This window comes from Fundulus heteroclitus, chromosome 10 (assembly GCF_011125445.2).
Source record: "Fundulus heteroclitus isolate FHET01 chromosome 10, MU-UCD_Fhet_4.1, whole genome shotgun sequence".
Lineage (NCBI taxonomy): Eukaryota > Metazoa > Chordata > Actinopteri > Cyprinodontiformes > Fundulidae > Fundulus > Fundulus heteroclitus.
The window spans coordinates 556,330-577,482 of NC_046370.1; the positions used below are offsets into that span (position 1 = coordinate 556,330).

A 21,153-nucleotide genomic window follows, 5' to 3' on the forward strand; every position below is an offset into this window, starting at 1 on the left:
GTAAAAGTAAAAAGCGCAGTGCAGTAAAACTACTCTTAAAAGCACATTTTGTTCAAAACGTTACTCAAGTAAATGTAACTGAGTAAATGTAGCTAGTTACTACACACCTCTGCTCAAGTCTGCAAATAAAATCAGCTTGATAAGGTGTGACATACAAGTAAAAACAGACGAAGTACCTTTTTCACATATTTTATCAATAGGAACAATAAGTATCAGTGAAGAGAACAATTTGACTCCAGCAGTCAAAATAAAATTTTGGGGAAAAAAATGGGAACTTTAACATAAAATAAATAAATATTTGTTCTTTAATATCATATCTTTCAGAATCTGCACATGGAAGGGCAAATACCACCTTTCATTGTCGTAAGGTTGAGATGTTGGATTAATAATCTGCTAAAGCAGAGAGAACAGCTGTTTCATTGTAAACTCTTCAGTGACAAACCCACACTGGGCGAGAGGCAGAGAGGCGGTCAATGTCAGGGTGAGAGGGTGAGGGAGGGAGACTGAGGAAGAAGAGAAGGGGGAGGAAGAAAGAAGGGGCTTACAGAGAGTTCACTGTTTCAGGACAGAGGAGCACGGTGGCGTAGGTAGAGCGTTTCAAACTCAGTCAAAACAAAGTGGACCAGCGTGCAGCGTAGAGGAAGCTTCATCAAGGCGTTTTACTGCAGGGCTTTGGGACTGTCAGGGCAGCAGGAGGAGATGCTGTGAGGAAGAACGCCAAGTGATGGAGCTGAAAGAAGGAGGCCGGCGGCCACCGCTGATCAGGTGAGGCGATGATCCACTAACATGTTTCTCTCTCTCTCATGTACTTCCACTTATATTTACAAATATTCTTCATAGAAATTATGTTTTTTTTTTCCTTTTTGAGTTTCTCACACATTTAAGTGAAATCCTGTCATTAAATGAAATGAATTGAATGAACTGAATCTTTATTTGTGGCTGAACCATATTTTGTCAGATTAAGAAACGGATTCAGGCCTTCCTGCTTTTTTTTCTCAGCTGACATTTATATTATCGCTCTTCTTCGGCGTGAGTTAAGCTGTCTGACGTCACAGCTTTACTGTTAGAGGTTAAATGTATTTTCTGACATTTAAAGCATAAGAATGATGGAGAACTGCCAATGTTTTGTCAAGACAGAAAGCTTTATTTGCCATCCAAACGTATTCAACATGCTTCTCTGTGCAACTTCACATGATGCTTCAGTGTGTTGGGGGCATCACAAAGCCCACTCTGTGTCACACACAGACCCCCCATTTTCCTCCCCTCCATCCCTCCTTAGCATTTCAAGTCTTCTCCTCTCCCGGCCAGAGACCTTGGCTGATTAGGGAGGAGATTTTCCAAATATTTCACAACTCCCACATAACTCCCCCCAGTGGCTACAAAGTGGTTAGCGTCTCGGTGCAGTGTCTTACAAAGAGCCGATTGTCTCGTCTCCTTTACCCAGCGTCTCTCTGGTTGGGGACTGTGGTCTATGTGGACAAAGACCGTGGATGCTTCGAACCTTGTCGGAACCTCGTGTCTCCCCTGAGAGCTTGTAGGGGCTCAGTGTTAGATGTTTCTCGTGATGTTCTTATCTTCAAGTACGGCTTGGTTGCTGCTGGTTCATGAACCAGGAAGTCTAAATATAGAAAGGCTTGAATGGAAGGTTTATTAAACCAGTTTCAGCAGGTGGAACCTAAAAAAGCCCTAAAAGAATAATTTTCATTTAATGAAAAACCCAGAGCAGTGTTGGCTATAACCCTCTAAAACCAATCCTGCATCATTAGGCGCACACAGCATTATTCACTTCCTCTTCCTTAACCTTATCTTGATTTGCTGATGTGATTAAATACACAAGAAGAAACAGAAATGGTAAATTAAATATATATATATATATATATATAACGCACATGTGGAATGCACGGAAAATATAAAACATGGAACTGAGCTAATTTACTGTTTTTATTAGCAGGTAGAATCCTAAGTGTCCTCTACCCTTATTGTTTACTCTTGAAAACATCTTAATAGTGCTAAAATAAATGCATTGTAATTCACACTAAAAAAATTTGATATTATCTAACCTTTCACATTTGTTTAGTGGAGAAAAACTCTCTCGTTAAGAAATAATTGTTTTATAAGTTGTAAATTATGATTGTTTCCAACAAAATCCCCCATGAAAAAGGCCCGTCATGCACGCCTTTAAGTACGATGGAGGATCTGTGATGGTGGCGGCCTGTTTCTCTTCCAAATGCTCGGGGAAATTTGTCTGAGTGCACCGTGGCCACATTTTAAATTTATCATAGGTTTTAACAGGAAACTGTAAATGTTTTTCAGTATTCTAGAGGTTAGAGGTTGATGGGGACCTTAAACTTCTGCAAAAAAAGAAAACCTCCAAGGCTGTTTAAACAACTTCACCAGAGGTACCAATATGAGTGACCCCACTATTTGGCCCTCTTTACAAGCATTTCCATTGCTTTTTTTTCCCATACTGGTCCTTTTTTTTGTACCTGCTCCTAAGCAGGGCAGCTAGATGGTTATGAAGCACGGTTACGATGCACAACACATGGATAGTGTGTTGTGCATTTGAATTAAACTCGTTCAGAGCCGCAAATGCTGCCTGGCCTTTTGAAAAAAAAACAAGTTATAATTTTTGATAACGATCCACTGTAGGAAATATGTTGTCATTGTTAAAGAAACGCCCTTTTATGTCTATTTTTAGGTTAAAAAAAAAGAGGATGGACGGGATGTTGATATTTGTGGATAATGATGTAAAAAAAATAATAAACATAACGAAAAAATATTGATTTAAAATTAAATATTACTGGCACTTTTAGCATCATTCTGTTGGGAAAATTAACAGCAATTAGTCAGAGAAAAAATAGCTAAAATCTGCATTTATTGTCATTATTACATTTAAATACCATGATTGAAAATATAATTTGTAGCCAAAGTTATTAAGAGCCACTGCGGAAGGTCCAAAGAGCCAGAGGTTGCAGAGCCCTGCCCTACATCAACTCACCGCACTGCTAAAACGGAACTAAAAATAAGTCACATTTTCTTGAAATTAGTGTATTTGTCCTTGATTTGAGCAGGTAAATAAGATTATCTGCCAATGGAATGAGTATTTCGACCCCTAAAATAAGATATTTAGATATTCTGCCCTCTAAATAAGACTATGGAGATGAGTTGTTCCTATTTTAAGTGCAAAAATCTCATTCCATTGGCAAATAGTCTCATTTACCTGCTTAACTGAAGGACAAATACATTAATTTCAAGAAAATTTTACTCATTTTTAGTCCCGTTTTTGCAGTGCGATGCATCTCCTTGATTTTGTTTTTTTGGCTCTCGCCCGTTTCATTGTGCAGCCCTTCACTTTGGCACACATCTCCGACTTCCCCTCTCACGCCGGCCCGTCCCCCTGCTGCCAGATTGGTTTTCACACGCCGCCGGCCCCTCCCTGTTACCACAGCGACGCAGCTGTCACCTGTCAGTTTCATGGCGGGGATGCGCGCCGGCCTGCTTGTGGCTCAGAATAGAATTGTGGGAGAGTTTTGCTGGAAGTAGGAGAGCACAAACGCTGAGCGCCTGGAAGAATGACCAGTTGACCGGAGAGAAACATCCCAGCTATACGGGAATGTGGCGTATGTGTGTCTGAAAGTCTTCTGTGGGGTGTTCATGGGTGTGACGAACTGCTGGTACAGACACATTGGTTAGGATTTTAGTGGTAAGACCTCAGGACTCAGTTGAGCCTATATGTTCCTGCTGCTCCGTGTGATGCCATCGTCTTGTGATCATGTGTGTACTTTTTATTTTCTACTTATGGCTTTAACTGTCTGGCTTAAAACTGCTGTTTTCTTTTATTAATTTCTCTAACTGTATTTAATCGTTTTCTCTCAGAATGGACGACCAAGACAGAGTGAGCCAAGCGTCCAGTGTGGCTACCATTTCTTACTTTCCAGTCATGAAGGTTTGTTTTGCTAATTGCATTGCTCTTTGTCGCAGACAGTACACTGGAATAATACTCGTTCCCTCCAATTTGAGCAGGAAAGTGACGGAAAGGTGCAGACGTTCGGGAAGAGGTGTCAGGCCGCTAAAAGAGACCCTAACTGCCCCGTGGTCATCAGGGGATGGCTCAACAAGAAAGTAAGCTAACAGGCCGAATTTACATTTACAACATGGTTAATGTAATGCTACAGCGCCCGGTTTTCATTTCCCGTAAACTTTTTCCTATATTGCCACAGTAGCAAACACGTCATGTTTAGGGAGGTTTGTACTGACAGGAACTCAAAAGCCACGTGCTGAGTATTTCATAAAAGAATCAAATAAAGCAAACTTACACAAGCATTATGCGCAAAAAAAAAAAAAAAAATGGAGAATAGGGCACAGTGGCAGACCATGACGCAGAATAACGGAAGAAACTAGCAATGGACCATGAAAACCAGGTAGCTCATGTGCTGAGGGAGCTGAGGAGTTTAATGAACAGGAGATGAGCGGAGAGTAAATCTAACAGAAATAATACAAAACATACATAGAACAAGAATGACATAAAACGCTACAAATAGAGAACATAGACATAAGAAAGACAGACTTTATTGTATTGAGATTTTATGTGATAGACCATGACAAAGTCATGAATAATTGTAATGTGAAAGTTTTCAAACATCATCATGGTTTTTGAGGGACACACCAGACCTTCAGTTGTAGAGAAGGTTATAAAAAGTACCATCCACAGAGGTCCACAGCTCAGGATGGAGAATCTGCTGTTTGTAATGCAGTGCACTCATCTGGCATTTATGAATGAAAAGTAAAAAGAAAATAAGTTATTTTTGATAGAAATGCTTACACAATCCTGTTTTTGATGTGAAACAATCTATGTATATAATCTGACCCAATCTGTATAATATGATTGAACTTGACTTTGTAAAGTGCCTTGAGATGACATGTTTCATGATTTGGCGCTATATAAATAAAATTGAATTGAATTGAATTGAATGTAAGGGAAAAAGCGAACACGTTGAAGACGGTGCTCTGGTTGGGTGAAACCATCCCTGAGGCACTGGGCCTTCATTCAAAATGCTTTGTATGAACTCTAACCTGACTCTCGCCAGATGGATTTGGTTCCACAGAGCTCCACACATCCATCTGGGATCGTTCCGTTGGAGATATATTTCAGAACAAGGGGCCTTGTCAATAATCCTTGCATATGATTGGATAAACCACTTCTCCGTCATCTTTACTTACGTGCTACTTCAACCACTCACATCCAAACCATGCTAACGTTAGGGAAGATTAAGCTCTTGTGGAACCCGATTGGTAGAAGGGCGAAACCATGGTTTCCACTGACAAAAGCCTTCAAAGCCGTTCTCTGTTGTTTTTTTAAAGAATTAATATTTGACAGATTGGACAACACTGATTAAATAGCAGCATCAACGTTACCGCTCGCTTCCTCGCTGCGATGCGCCATTGTTGTCTGAATCCAATCAGCTGCTTCCCTGATACGTCACATCTATGAAAATCCCACCCGGCGATCCTGATTGGCTCATCCATTTTATGTGGTATTGAAATCCCTCCCAGTGGCAGCGAGTCCAGATGGACGTATGGAGCTGTGTGGAGCTGGGCGGTACTACATCCATCTGGCGAGAATCGTGTTGTATGAACTAGCCTTTCCAAACTGAAACGTTTTCTTCAGCAGCGACAGAACAGCTGCTCAGAATCGATGAGCAAATGGACGAAGCTAAAAAAATGGCTATCCTGGAAGAAACTCTGTCAAGCGGCTGAAAAAGATTTGAGGCTAAGGCAGAGATTCAGCCAGAGCTACTGTAGTTTAAACCAAAGCACATCCATGTGTTAAAGTGATCCAGTCTAACTTTCGACCTAAATCTAAGTCAGGCAATATGGAAAAGCAGATATTCTCCATGCAATCTGACTGATCTTGAGATATTTTGCAAAGAAAGGTGGTGGGTGAACATTTAAATGCTGGTTGAGACAAACCCCAATAGGCTTACAGCTATCAGCCCCCTTTATTCTACAAAGTATAAAGGGGGCTGATGAAGAATGCATCACTTTTTTATCTTTGCTCATTTTTCTTTAAGTTCCCTATTGCGCACTACTTTGTGACGGTCTACTAAAAAATCCCATTAAAAGACATAAAGCTTGTGGTAAGAAACAAATTAAAGACGTTAAGTTGGTCCAAATCCTTTTATAAGGCCTGTAGCTGCACCGTTTCTTCATCTGGTCAGCAATATTTCCTTAACACATGCCTTGCGTCTGCAGGACAGCTCTGGTCTAAAGCTTTGGAAGAGAAGATGGTTCGTCCTCTCCAACTACTGTTTGTATTACTACAAAGGTAAGATGGGAGGGAAAAAACCCTGCAGCTCAGGTTTTCAATGAGTTCTGAGCCACACGTGTGTTCTTTCCTATTTCCATCTTTTCTGTCCCCAGACAGCAGAGAAGAAACCGTGTTGGGAAGCATTCCGCTCCCAAGCTACAAAATCCTGTTCTGCTCACCGCGAGAATGCAAGAACCGAAAGTTCACCTTCAAGGTACCCAAGTCTGCTTTCTCACACATACAGCAATCTTAAGGAGCAACTTATGCATTTTATTGATTTTAGGAAACACAAGAAATAGAAATCAGCTGAATTAGTAAATATAGTCTGTTGTTCTAAAGCCCATTTGTTTATGTATCACAGCTGCAGAAGATTTTGTTTTGAGTGTTTTTGTTTTTTTACTGAAGACCCCCCACAGTAACATGAATATCACATGGTGGAATGATCTGATTTAGTCACTGGGTAATTTCTATCTGGGGATCTTGATGCATATAAAACATGTAGGCATACAAAATTAATCTATAAGACATGAATGTGACATTAAAATTATATGAATTTAGTCTCATCAAATTAGAATATCTTAAAAAGCAGAATGCAGTCAGCAATTACCTAAAACTTGTTATTAAGTATGGACAACACAGCTTGCAACTGAGGTCTTTATTATTATTATTATTATTATTATTATTATTATTATTATTATTATTATTATTATTATTATTATTATTATTATTATTATTGGATGATTGCATACCTTTTTAGACTGTTACGAATATTTTCCATTTTTGAATAGCCTTGAATGAACACAACAGCAATAATTAAGTTTGTTTTCCTCAGCAGTCAAGGATCCTAATCCATCTTTACAAACATTTTCAATGTCAAATGTGTCACGTAGAGGACTGTGTGGAATATGATCATCAAAACTTAGTATGTTTCATTCAGGAAGACATACTAAGTCCTTTTTAGGCTTGTTTAAAGACTGATCTGACTGGTTTTAAAGGTGTGCAACGGATTCAACACAATATCGCTGCATTCACATTGTGGATAAGAATTTTATAATTCTGGACCTTGCTTATTCCAAGTTGGACTCCCTTTTGCTATCAGATCTGCCTTAACTGCTCATGACATGGATTCACCAGGGTGTGAGAAATGTTTCTCAGATGTTTTGGTTCATATTTACACGACAGCATCAAACAGTTGCTGCAGATTTGTTGGTAGAATCTCTCGTTCCACCACATCCCTGTTAACCTCCATGTTATCCTGACAATCTGCAGAGCAACTGGGCTGCAGATCTTTTCACTAATCAAACTCATTCAGAGGGGCTGGCACTGCCACAGAAAAGCCAGTGTTAGCTTTTCTGACTGATTTTGATTTGTAAGGTGGAGAGAAAAAGTACATTTATGACGTCTGCAGCACTTCACATTAGAGGTAAAAAAATACCAATTAAATAATTGCTAATAATTAGAATAAAAATACATTTAAATATATCTATCTAAGATAAAGATAAATTGTAAAGTTTTATTAAAACTTTCACATACATAAGTATGAATTTTGGTGCTATTATTTAATTAATTGTAGCACTTATGGCTTCCCATACCTGCAGCGGTTCAGATAAAGTGGATAAATTAAGAAAATATTGTTTCTACAAGTGTAAAACAAACCACTCGTATGGAGGAACATATTCTAGCATTAAACATGCTCAAACAGATAAAAATGCTCTGTTAGAACTTCCCCTGTGTGTAAAATGCCTGAATGTGCAGGTGGTGCACCAGGGGATGCGCTCTTATTTCTTCAGCGCTGACACTCAGGAGGATATGGTGGGCTGGGTCCGAGCGCTGACCCGATCGGCTGCGATGGAGCCAGACAGCGCCATGAGCAGGTTTGTTCCAGAAGCTTTGGATGACAGTACCATGCATGCAGGCACAGAAAAGCTTTTTACGCACCAACTCTGATCCGTCTAGGCGTTGCTCGAGTTATCAGGACTTTACGCAGATCGGAGGCAGCAGTGAATCGGTGGACTTCCCCAAATCCCCCACAGAGGCGGAGAGCTCAGCTCAGAAACACATGCACGTCAGCCGGACCCTGAGCGAACCCAACCGGCTTGGCGGCAGGTCAGGGAGGTCCCAGTCGGAGCACTGGGGCAGACGCAGTGCTCACAGAAACAGGAGGTTAATAAGTCGTCTCCGTTTCTGAATCTCACGTCCTAATTGTTTGGCTGAGTAACCCCCAGTTTGGCATTCTGTCCTGATTTTTGTGATTTTTTTCTCTCTCTCGAAGCCCTTCAAACAGAACACCCAGCCCTCCTGTTTCACGCAGAAGAACTGCTCCAAACAGGGAGGAAGACTCTAATGACGAAAACTGCCCTCAGGCAGCAATCGTGGGGTCCGGCTCCTTGGGGTCAAGGGGACAGCTGGGCTCTCGGCCTCATACGCCGGTGGGAAGGGTCGACATTCGGCCCCATGATGAGCCGGTCATGGTGTACTACACTCCTGCCTCCCCTAATCTGGAGTTCAAGTCTGCTCCCACCACTCCGGTCACAGAGAGATGGCAGAGCCTCAGCAAGGTGACGAGGTTTTTCTAATTACTTTTCTCAATCATTTAGATCAATCAATCAATCAAGCAATTAGTCAATTAATTAATCAATCAACCAATCAAACAACCAATCAAACAATTAATCAATCAACTAATCAATCAATCTTTACTCCAGACACAAGGTTGGTCCAGTGTAGAGTAAATTCATACTCACCTCAATACCAAACCTAGAGAATCTAAAAAAATTGTTCTTTTTGGACCATGAGCTCACGCAGAAATCTCCAACCCTGCTGACAAATTCACTCACAATGTCTTACTTTTAACTCAGTTTGTTACAATCAATTTGGACTTTGGAATCTATTAATATTGAAATGCTTTTACATTTTTGCATTTTCAACTAAATTAATTATTACTTTTATACATTTTTGTATTGCTTGTCTGGCTTTAACGGTTTGAACTAGAAATGGTATTTCAGCTGTTTTTTGCCTTTAAGTTCAAAAAGTGTCATCTTTTACAAGTTATAGCAGCTGTAAAAAAAATTCTGTTTAGTTTTAGATATTGTGTCACTTTTATTGAGTCTAATTGTGTGATCACTTAATTGGATTTCTCCTCCTCTCAAGAACAGCTGCAGGTTGAAGAGCAGAGAAGCCAAAATGTTAACGTAGCAGAAAGATACCCAGAATTAAGCTTTATTCCTGTATTCCATGTAGCTGACATGTAGCTGGGGGAGAGTGTCAAACTTTTGGTCCAAATAATGTTTGATTTACCTGAATATGAAGGTTTTTTTATCCAAACAAATCCACCTATTTAAGATCCAAGGCTTTCTATAAAGATATAGATATGTAAGAACCATGCTGCTTCTTACATATCTGTGCATGAGCTTTCTATTGTGTAATTAAATAATTTTAAATCTTGACAAGACATGAAGTTAATGACAAATAAAGGAAAATACCTAAAGGAGTAGATGGAATGTGTACAAAGGCTAGTGAAATGGGCATTTATAAAAGCTGTTATAAAGATATTTGGATTGTTGTCTGCAAAAAATAAAAAAATAAGGCTCAAAGCATCTCCATCATCAAGCCTTTTCGTCATTACCTCTATTCTGCAAGTAAGTGGAAAATTAGTTGGTAAAAGTTAATTTAAACAGGCATTTTCACAGACAGTCCCAACGAAACGCACATGAACACATTTAAAAACAACCTTCAAAAGGTTTGTCAGCATAACTCTCAGAAAAATGCAAACAAAAAAAGGTTATAACTGCTTTTTAAAGACGCCCATTCTAAAATTGTAACAGTGAAACCACCTCATCGTCTTGGTGTCTCATTTTGTTCATGCAGAAGAGCTCTGAAATTATTCATAAAATACCAATAATTTGTAGAAAAGCTGCAAGTAGTGGCATCTTTTGTCATAAATAAATTGAGGCAGATGCGCGGATTGCCCCCTAGTGGTGCTCAAGCACTTTTTTCCTGGAGCCAAATTTTTCTCTTCATAAAAATACAATTTACCCTCTCTGCCATCAGTGGCATCACACCTGCTGAAAATGTTCGCCTTTTCATGCAAAGATGCACAGCCTACATGTTTAGAACTCATAAAATCTGACTTTAAAGGCTTGTCCTGCATTTTACGGACGTCCTGTCAGGATGCTCCTCCTGAATAATCGTGCTCTTGTCACCTCCACAGAGAGCTATGGCTCTTTTATAAATGAATGTATTCTATAGAGAATACTGGATGATTTATTTTCATTTTATTCATCCCAAGCAAAGTTCTGATAAGTTTTAATTAAGAATATTTTCCGGTTATTTAATACATTGGTTATTTCTTATACAGTATGTGCTGTATGGCCCTGTTCTGTCTGTTTTTGCCTGGTGTTTATGTATGTGTTTATAGTGTTGAGAAAAATAAATATGTAAGTTAAAAAAAATTATCTGTCTTATTTAATAAATCTAATACATTTATAAATAGATTTGGCCCCTTTTTTTGGCTCGAGCACCGGCCTCCAAAACAAACCTTTGCACATGCCAGTATGAATTACATTATTGGAAATTTGGAATGCTCTAGTTTCACACCATGGATTTAAACATGATATGTGAAGTGAAGCTCCGATTTAAAGTCACTTGTTTGCTTGTTTTTTGTTCCTTTGCAGCCAGCAGCCTTGTACGGTTCGGTTCATCACACACCAAGTGGGCGAAGACCTTTAGCAAAGGTGACTGCATGAAAGCATGACAAAGTTGTGTAAAAATAAGGAGCACGGCATCCAATCTAAGGTTCAGCAAGCAGGGACTTATAAAATAAGGGGTGTGGGGGGTTAATTTGTATTTTCTTTTAAAACTTCATTTGAGAACTTATTGAGCTGACTTTTTCTGTCATGAGATCAGACGTTTTTATTTGAGATTTTTATCCAAACGTCCTGTGTTTTCCCTCAGAGCCACTCCACAGGGGCAGATTTACTGCCCCCTTTACCCCCTTCATCGAGGGCAGGGCACGCTTCCAACCCCTCAAAACAACAGCGCCAGCTTCACTGCAGCCATGTGCCTGTTTCTGTGCTTCCGCCAGCTCCGGTAACGCCGCCATGCGCTGGACGGCGCCGCGCTCTCCTGGCCTTCACTTACATTTAACTTTATCTGGATTGTTGTGCTTGTGCGTTTGCCTCATACAAAAACAGGTTGAACACCTGATGTTTTATGGGATTTAATTACCATAAATGTGATTTACAGCAGAGAGCAACAGCAGCACTGTTTCCAAAGTATCAGCAAGGATAAAGACACAGAAAAAAAAAAACTTATTTCTTTTGTGGTCCACCAGGAACATAATACCAAATACAACATGCAGTAAGAAAAAAAATCTAAATAATAAGTAAAAAAAAAAGACCAAAACATTAGAAAATAAGTAATTAATTTAAAATAAGACACGTAAAACAACAAAATAGTAGAGAGAAGTTGTTGGTTGATTTCTTAAGAGTGATTCTAACTCATCAAGCTAAAACGAAATGTAAATTCATACTTTACTGTTGTTATTAGTTATTATTAATTGTTATTAAAGTAATAATTTCTTACAAGCTATTACTTTAAAATGTTTTTTCTCCCAGCTTCAATCCTCAGGAGCTGATATGAACGGAAGTTGTTCATACAGGAGAACTTAATTACATTAAAAAAATTAAATTAAATTAAAATTAAAAAAAATTAATTTGCATGCATTTGGTGTGAATCTGCCATTTCGTGTGAAGCCGCTAACACAAAGCTGTTGTTTGCTAAGTTACAACGATAATGGGCACGTACGTTTTTAAACATTTATTCTTCCTGCATTCACTTAAACTCCAAATGCGTGGCTGTGGCTTGCTGAGGCACGTGCAGCTCAGGTTTTTATGCTATAGCTTAGCAAATAAATCAAATGAAGAGGTATAAAAACCACAAACTCTAAAGGATGTAAAATAATACCAATTAAAGTTTTGCAAATATTAAATTGTAGAGATTTGCTTTTACAGACTGGTTGTTAAACAATGACTTGAACTCTTTTCAGGCTTCTATATCTGATCAGCGGGACCTGCAACCGTTACGACCTCTTGAAAGTGATGCAGATGTGAGTTTTCCCAGTTAAGCACCTTTTAAAGACAATTAACCTTGTTTCTTAGCGGATATGAGCTGAAAGTTTTCTGTTTCAGGCCGTTTTAACGCGTCTGTGTGGCTGTGACAAGCTGCTGCAGTCTCTGTCTGTGGAGCTCACTCAGCTGCAGATGGATAAGGTTAGAACTCCTGTCGGATCTTTTCACCTGTAAAAGCTCATTTACTGCATATAAATAGAGTTAGGTAGAAATATTAACATAACAGAGGAACTGCACACAGTAAAAGCAGAGTTTAACTATGCATTGTTGATAATATGTAAAATATATGTGTGGTAAATTACCGCAGCCTCGGCTGTATATCTTTGGGAAATAAGGATGAGAAGAGCAAAGAGAAATGATGTAAGACTTTAAATTTTGTGTTTCTGTTGCAGGATAGTGTCCAGTGCGCACTGGAAGTGTCCAGGCTCCAAGTGGAAGAGTGGAGGAACCAGGGGCCCCGGGCCCTGGAAGAAGCTCTCAACCAGAAGTGTTTGTTACAAGAGGAGCTGGTAACGATCCGGGCCAGAGTCTGCGACGTTTCTCTGGTGGGTAGCGAGTGACGGGATTTACCGTCACGTCAGAGAGAGAGGGAGAAGCTGATTCCGTGTGCTGTTTTCATTTTTATTTTATTTATTTCTACATGAAGGAAATGGAGCGTGTGTGGAGTCAGTATGAGAGGATGGAGAGTGAGCTCTCTGTGATCCGTTCTCACCTTCAACACATCTGTAACTTTGGAATGCCACAGGTACTTTTACATAACTCACATGTTCCACATGTCCACCTCTGGAAAACATGCGCGTCTTTATCTTCAAGGACTGAAAACGATGAACATAACACAATCTGTTGTTTGGAGTGTTGTGAAGTCGTAACGTCTCTCGTTCAAACCTCCTGCACGCGTCCTGGTGTCTCACGAGGTTTCCCCCTCTGATCAGGAGCAGTGTCAGGCTCAGAGAGAGCTGTGGATGATGGAGGACATCCTTGATGGGCTGAAGGTCAACAGGGATTATTTCTCTTTCCTGCTGGGACTACAGACACATCACAGTAAGCATTAGCTGTTACTCAGACGCACGTCTGCTCTCTCTGTATGAAGACTCAGCGGCAAATCCTGGAGCTGCTCATAGCAGCATTACAAAAAACAACAATGGCTGCATATTTTTTTTTATCTATTCAATTCAATTCAGTTTTATTTATATAGCGCCAATTCATGAAACATGTCATCTCGAGGCACATTACAAAGTCAAATTCAATCATATTATACAGAATGGTCAAAAATGTCCTATATAAGGGAACCAGTTGATTGCTTCAAAGTCTCTCCAAGCAGCATTCACTCCTGGAGAAGCGTAGAGCCACAGGGAGAGTCGTCTGCATTGTTGATGGCTTTGCAGCAATCCCTCATACTGAGCAAGCACGAAGCGACAGTGGAAAGAAATCCACTATCTAAAGTAGTATTCACCAAACTACTCACTACTAGCCATGATGTGCTGGGTGTTCATCAGATGCTTCAGAGTTAGACAGCAACATGACAGAAGAAGCTAAAGATCAGATGACTGCATACTTTAATTCAAAATTCTTAAAATTATTCCAAAAATAGCAGAACCATAAGAACTTGGTCTTTCTTCAACCTTCTGGACACAGTTTCAGTCAGAAATATACACACGGCCCTCCTTCTCCTGAATGCTGTAACAATTTTGGCTTTTAATAAGTTATTTGAACCTTTCTTATTTTTTCAGGACCATAAATTCTCACCTTTTAATGTTTTTTAAAACTAGAAATAGGTGCAGGTTTTGTTTTTATTTTGGATAGATATAGACTCAGAAGAATGCTAAATCCTTCTAAAAGTGGCGCTGAAGCTTCCAGACTGTCTTTAAACATGACCAGGCTAAGCTTTACACGCTCTCTGGTAATAATGTCTGACTGCAGCTGCTTGGTTTTTGCCTACATAACCTCACCGATTGGCGGATCAATTTCCTTTAACGGAAATTGATGAAGATCTCTCACAGAGTTCAGAAGCCACCTCAAGCCTGCCATAATTTTTGAATCTGGCAGAAAACTAGAGCCTCAGTTGAAGTTTACACTGAAGACAGTCATCTATGGGCCGAGGAGAAAGAAAACTCCTTTTCCTACTCGAGCCCTTTGAGCTCAACTGGTGTTTGCAGCGGTCAACATGAACAAGCCAAAAAGCATCCAGAGATGACCACAGTGTCAAGAATACCAATGTTTTGAGGAGTCAAATTGCACAAAACCTTAAAACACTGTACTGGCTTGCCAGGAAACCAACAAATCTAAATAAACTAACGATACTGCCTGGAGGAGTGTTCCAATATCCAGCCAGCATTATACCACAAGCTTCAAAATGAGATGCAGGTGTTTAACCTGAAAGTAGGGGTGTATGTATATATTTGAGCCTGTGTGTATAATTTCATTTGTGTGAATCAGAGAAAGTCAGCAGTAAAGTCAAAAGTATGCAGCTAATTGCTGTTTTTTTAATATCATTGATGTTTTATGCTGGAAAAAGAGCCGTTTAAATAAATCCCAAAGAGCTCCAAAGCCATTTTAACTTCTGGCCACCTCTGCTATGAATCAATTTAAATTAGGACAGCCTCCGACTTCATCTATATTGACAGACATTCTCATTACTATGGGACTGATCATTTAAACAATAAGTGAGCAAGTAGTATGTTATGTTGCAAAGATTGTTAATTATGACTCCAGGAAATCCCAACACATGTTAACTTGAGACAAGAAAGCTAAGGTTTTAGGCCGGATCTGGTCATGCACCTAAAAACATTAATAAACCCAAAGTGTTATGGTTGATACTTGTTCTGTTGCCTTTACAGTGTTCCAGCTGTTGGCTCCACATCCTGGTTCCCCTACGTCTCCTACAGAAGGGCTCCAGATGGGACTGCCAATGGTAAGGCCGGAGTTCATGGTCTGCATCTGATCAAAAATATTTTTTTTTCTTTAAATCCATTAAATAGATGTTGTTAAACAGAACCTGATGAAGTTAAGAATGTTTTTTTTTCCCGACTAAACTCAAATTATTAATACATTTTCCTAACGACAATAGGCATCTTGAGTCTGTAATATTATATCAACTGAACACCAAATATGCACCGATCAGAATTTGGTCACTATTCTTCTTTTTTATTTTTATTTCTTAACTATTTCATCCAGTTCTGACTCAGATTTATAACATGCAACATAACAAGACAGAAGGACAGCACAGCATTCTCTTTCCAGCCTTCCTGCCATGAACAGTCATTGTTTTGTTTTACATCAGCAGAAGAGCAAATGGTTGGCGAGATGACAAGCTGAGTGTTTGCTGAGTTAAACTGTCTTTAGCGTCTTTTGTTGGTGAACTGCATTGTTAACTATTGTGGGTAAGTTCCACAGAATTTAGGTCCTGACAATAACAACATTTCTAAATCCAGCATGACCGACAGGTTTAACGCTAAGGAGGATGAAACAGAGAAGCATTGCTGTGTTGTGTTCAGCCTTCCTGTTATCCACTAAAAGTCTTGCTCTCTCTCACTTTTGAGCAGCTAAAATGAACCTCTGACATGTCAGAGAAACGTATTTTCCCTTAATAGGTTCTGGTGGCTCGGTGCGTTTACTGAACAGAAAAAAAAACATTTTCTGCTGCTTTCTCAGTGCAGCTCCGCAGAACAACAGCATTTGCACAAAGTAGCGTTTGTTTTTTAGGAGTCAGATGTCAGTAAGTTTTGCTTCTCACTGTTTGGAGCTTGGTCCTTGTGACGATGTCTGCAGGATTTGGAACAAGAGCCACCAGTCCGCCCACCGTTACCGCTGGAGCTTCAAGAGAGCCGCCAAAGTCGGGACCCGAGCCATGTTTGGCCAGAGTCCCAGTATGAGGTGGGAGTTTTTATGCTTATTTAGTAAAAGAGTCGCATAGCTAGATTTACCTGCAGCTTGAGTGTGTTTTTTTTTTATGTTTCAGGGAATCTACGAGCATGCTGTTGATCCTGTTGACAGAAGAGAAAGCAGTCAGCCTGACCTCCTCAGCGTGAAAGCACAGAGAGATGCGACTGGTTGGCACAAACACGCTCTGCTAACAGAACCAGGGCCCTATTGATTATGATTTGTGCTGTGTATTAATATCCATTAAGAATCAGCTTTGATTTATTTTTAATTGCAGATCCTTAAACAACGTACATTTGTAGTTTTTTATTTTTATTTTGCTCTGCTACCCAATCCTCATATTTCCAGGTCCACTCTTCCTCTGTCCTGAAACTCGCCTTTTCATGCCGCCTGATGCTCATTATGCTTGTTTTATCTTTAGAATCTCAATCTGGTTCAAAGTTGATACCACCAGACACGGCCAACCAACCAACAAAGGTTTGATCCTTCCTAATTTCTGCCAAGCTAGTCAGTGAAGTGGGCCAAAACACTCTAAATATAGAAGCAGTGAAAGCTGTTTTTTTTTTTATTATTGCAATCACAGCCAAATTCCAATTCTTCTCCCTTCTTTGCTGCAATTGGGGCACGTTGCAATGCCTGCTCTAGACAGGAGGGGGCAGCAAAGGCTTATGTGTGACTACAATGGCGTCACAGTTCAGTTACCCAGTACTCCGCCCTTTACATATAGAAGCTATACACAGGAGCATACAACGCATTACTAGCAGTCATGCATTTTCTAAAGCAAGCAATAATTAAATGCATGTTTCTGAGTTAAAGTGATTACGGATGACTTGTGGGTTTTTGTTTTTTTTAAGCGGCTTATGTTCTGCATCCTAGAGGATGAAAATGAAGATGAGTGAGGCGGAGCAGATTGAGAGGATGAAGAGAAATCAGGAGAGGTTGGCTAATAAGAGGAAACCTCCAGTGGCTCCTCAGGGACCCCAGAATCAGAGTTCAGAGACAAAAGATGAGGTTAGGCCCGAAATAGGTGACAGATGATTAAATGTGCTTTAATGTGAAATAAATGTCACAATTCAACTCTAATTTTTCAGGCCCCGTTTCCCTTGAGGGTTACACGGGTTGTCACAGCTGTGCTGCCCTCCTCACTCGTGGCCCGGAGAGTTTCTGTCGAGGATCCTCCAGCTGAGCTTGACACTCCGCTGCCCGAACAAATCCTCCCGGAAAAGCAGCAGCAGCAGCAGCAGCAGCAGCAGCGACCGCCTGAGCCGGGCAAAACGCTACTGAGCAAACCCAGCAGGCGGCTGCTTACGGAGAGCCCCGAGTCAAGCCAGGCCTCCTCTGAGCTGCACCAGCACCAGCCTGTGAAGAGGGCAAGCAGAACACATCAAGCAGCATCCAGAGGCTCCAAAATGGAGACACTTTTAGAAGTGAGCAGAACTGAAGGAGCAGAGGCCCCAAGAAGTGAGGAACAAGACCTGACGGGGTCAGGAAGAGGACAGGAAAGCTCAACAGTCAGGGTAAGAAGGGATCCATCCATCCATCCATCCATCCATCCATCCATCCATCCATCCATCCATCTAACCCAGGGGGCTTCTGCACATCTCTGTCAGTGGGCAGGACACCTGGGAGAGACACACATCCACACACCTCAAGGCCATTTAGAGTGGCCAACTAACCTAACTTGCATGTTTTTTTTAAACCGTGGGAATAAAATAAAAGCTGCTAACGATTTTATTGTATTCTGTTTGTGCAAAAAACCCTTTAATATATTTAATTAACTAAAAATCTTCAAACAGGCAGCTGAAGGGTCTTCGGCCCCTGACACGGACCCTAATGCCAGCCTGCGCTCCGAGCAGCGAGAAGCTAAGCTGCGACGAGTGGAGCGAATAAGAGAAAGAGTGCTGAGAAGGTGGGTGAGTTTGGTCTCTCAGACCCAGACGTGCACAGAAAAAGTGTCCACAAACTGTTTGTCGTTCATCCCTCAGCGCAGCCAGAGAAAGTGCTTCAGCAGAGAATCAGCGTCCAGTCGGGGGAGAGAAGAAGGAAGTTCGCCGAGCTCCCTCTGATAAAGCCGGAGAACAGCGGCTGAAAGCAGATACCGGTACGTGGTTTAGCGGCACCGCAATAAACCGCAAAAGGTTGAGCAGCTGATAAAGTCTTCCCCCGTTTCCATCTTTCAGGGAAGGACGGCTGTCTGGGTAACTCGCACACATCAGCCGATTGTCAGAGTGCAGCATCTCAGGGCTGCGATGAAGTGTATGTAGTCAGCTCAAAAAGTCAGGTCCAGTCTGAGAGCGGAGCACAGCCCAGCGGGAGAGCAGGGTCCGCCAACAACAAAAGCAAACGCTCACCTTCTCCATACCACGTCTCATCCATGACTGTCTACCAAAAAGACGGAGGCAGAGGGTTCGTAAAGTGTGACAATGAAGAGCCCGGAGAAGACGCTGCAGAAGATAAAGACGAAACATGCAACTCATCCAATCTGAGAACTAAGTGGTTCCTGTCCACAAACCAGTGGCAGGGGTTCCTACCTTTACAGATCCCCGCGTTAGAGCCGCTGTCCATCGAGGAGAACGAGGAAACCGACAACCAGCCATGCTGCCCTGACGAGGCTGCTGACCTCAGCGAAATGTCGTCCACAGTGAGTGAAAGCTTGGAGAAGATGAAGGGGAACCATTCGCTCTTCTATAAGATCGCATGTGACATCAGTATTTCAGACTCAGACATAAAGAGTGATGATCAAGCCTCATCAAGACCAGAAGAGGACGAAGTGTTGGGATTGGAAGAAACAGCGCAGACGCGTAACACCGCGACACCATCTGATCAAGAGGCCAACGATCCCAGTCAGCATTTAAGTTTGGGTGAAAGTGGTGAAACGGCTGAGAACAAATCCCCAGAGTTAACGAATGAAATGAGTTCAGTGGATCCAGCGTCCGCGCCAGAAGGACTACGCCCAGCAGACCAATCAGGGAGAGAGAGTGGGGCTGGAGCTTGTGACCAGGAGAGGGATTTTGATCAGGCACTGGAGGGGCATACTGAGACAAGAGAGAAACACTGCGTGACAGAAGAGACCGAAGACCTGAAAGTAAACCAAGAGATACCCGAAGAAATAAAGAAGTGTTCCAGTGTAAGTAAGGAGAACAAGATGGAGGAGGCAGAGCTAGGGAACAGACGCTCCATCAGTGTGTCAAACAACGGTGGAAGGATAATCCGGAGTGCGTCGTTTGGGAAGCCAAGAGTGACAGTTTTAAGGACGAGTTTGTAGAACGAAGGACGGAGGAAGTTTGTCGGATCTGAACCTCAGAAGTGCTTTGAACTTTTTCACAATTTGTCCCGTTTCGAACCCGGGCTTTATTGTCTTTTATTCGGATTTCATGTGACAGACCAAAACTAAAGGGCATAATTAGGATATTTCGATCAAAATCTGAAAGCTGTGGTATGCATTTTTATTCTTTCCCTTTTTCTCTGACAGCCTTTAATAAAATTCTGAGTAACAAATTGTCTTTAGGGGTCATATAATTAGTAAAACAAAGAGCCGACACGTGGGTAAGGTTATATAAATGTAGCTGTTCAGTGAAGGCTGTCAGGGTTTGTTAGAGAACATTAGAGAACAAACAGATTCCTGAAGGCCAACACAGCAGACAGGTCAGGGAGAACGTTCTGCAGGTTTCCTGACCACAGAGACCTGTTTTAATTCTGCAAAACCTACAGAGATCCACACCTGTGATTGGAGAATCCATCTACAGGACATCTCTTCAAACCACAAATCCGTCCTTAATGGAAGAGTAGCAAAAAGAGAGCCATTACTTAAAAGAAAGCCATAAGAAGTCAATTTTCCTACTTATCACAGTCCAAAGAGACAAAAAATGTAATGAAGAAGGTGCTCTGGTCAGATAAGAACAAGTTGAACTTCTTTCTCTCCATGTAAAAATGCTTTGAGTGGCAGAAAACTAACAATACGCATCACCCTGAGCACACCATCCACAGGAGATACAATGGATTGGTTTAGCTTAAAGCGTAGTCACCTGTTTGAATGGCCTAGTCAAAGTCCATAGAGTCTTTCACAAGACTTGAGAATTGTTGCTGACTGCTGCTTTTCATCCAAACTGACTCAGTTTAAGCTGTTCTGCAAAGAATAATGGTTAATATCATCTAAAATATGCACTGTTTTGGTCTCTGTATCAAATACCAGTAAAACACTGAAGTCTGAGGCTGTAGGGGGACATAACGTGAAAAAGTTGGAGGGGTGTGAATACTTTCTAGGCGCAGTAAGTGTCTGTTGGAGAATACCAGAAGAGATTTTGCCTGAATGAAGTAGACTGGGCCCAACTTGTCAGATGGGAACAAACAACAGCCGAATATTTTATAACCATCATCAGCAAACTTGAATGATTGAATTGTTGCAGAAAATGCAGGAAATCTGCCATTGAAAACATTATTTATTCAAATGCATTTGTTCTCCTGCAACTACACGGGTGCAATCAGATATCCTATTTAAACGCTAACACTTCCATTCCTTTTAATGTATGCATCTAATACTCACTGAAATTACATACGACGGTTGTTGTTGTTTTTGTTGTTGTTGGAAACGTAATCCTGTTGTTATCGCTGTGAAAATGTGTCTTTTTTTTTTTTTGTATCTCAGACGTCCTGAATTTTAATAAAGAAGCAGTGCGCCACATCATGGCACAGGCTGCGTTAAAGGTGTACACAAGCGAGCACTGTATTTCTTTTTCCAGCCACCCCCCACCCACCCCCATACTCTGTGAGGGTCCCACATGTGCCATATAGGGTGCAGCTCTCCGAGGAGACGCGACACAGAATTACATGGAGCTCCTGGAG

At 41.0% G+C, this 21,153-nt stretch overlaps 1 protein-coding gene across 5 annotated transcripts; it reads left to right on the top strand.

The window, feature by feature from the left end:
- Positions 1-549: 549 nt before the first annotated feature.
- On the top strand, positions 550-21,020 carry si:ch211-234p6.5 (pleckstrin homology domain-containing family A member 4). 5 transcript variants are annotated; one of them, XM_021316798.2, is made up of 24 exons: positions 550-765; positions 3,877-3,946; positions 4,024-4,122; positions 6,253-6,325; positions 6,421-6,521; positions 8,063-8,181; positions 8,264-8,470; positions 8,580-8,865; positions 10,978-11,037; positions 11,258-11,392; positions 12,351-12,410; positions 12,493-12,573; positions 12,825-12,977; positions 13,079-13,177; positions 13,365-13,473; positions 15,270-15,343; positions 16,201-16,305; positions 16,391-16,481; positions 16,733-16,788; positions 17,188-17,322; positions 17,403-17,828; positions 18,108-18,220; positions 18,302-18,412; positions 18,492-18,608. In XM_021316798.2, exons 1-23 carry the CDS (start codon positions 725-727, stop codon positions 18,375-18,377), a joined length of 2,769 nt encoding a protein of 922 aa, XP_021172473.2. In that variant the 5' UTR covers positions 550-724; the 3' UTR covers positions 18,378-18,412; positions 18,492-18,608. The 5 variants fall into 5 exon arrangements, with proteins under 5 accessions (XP_021172473.2, XP_021172472.2, XP_021172467.2 ...); XM_021316792.2 differs by having other exon boundaries at positions 557-765; positions 18,297-18,412; positions 18,492-21,020; XM_021316794.2 differs by lacking the exon at positions 550-765 and adding an exon at positions 3,498-3,774 and having other exon boundaries at positions 18,297-18,412; positions 18,492-21,020.
- The last annotated feature ends 133 nt before the right edge of the window (positions 21,021-21,153 follow it).

Excerpts from the sequence above, each read along its gene's own strand:
- si:ch211-234p6.5 (XM_021316792.2), top strand. The coding sequence starts at position 725 with ATGGAGCTGAAAGAAGGAGGCCGGCGGCCACCGCTGATCAG. Across the intron at positions 13,178-13,364 it reads GTAACTTTGGAATGCCACAG|GAGCAGTGTCAGGCTCAGAG; the intron begins GTACTTTTACAT and ends CCCTCTGATCAG. Across the intron at positions 16,789-17,187 it reads CGGCCAACCAACCAACAAAG|AGGATGAAAATGAAGATGAG; the intron begins GTTTGATCCTTC and ends TCTGCATCCTAG.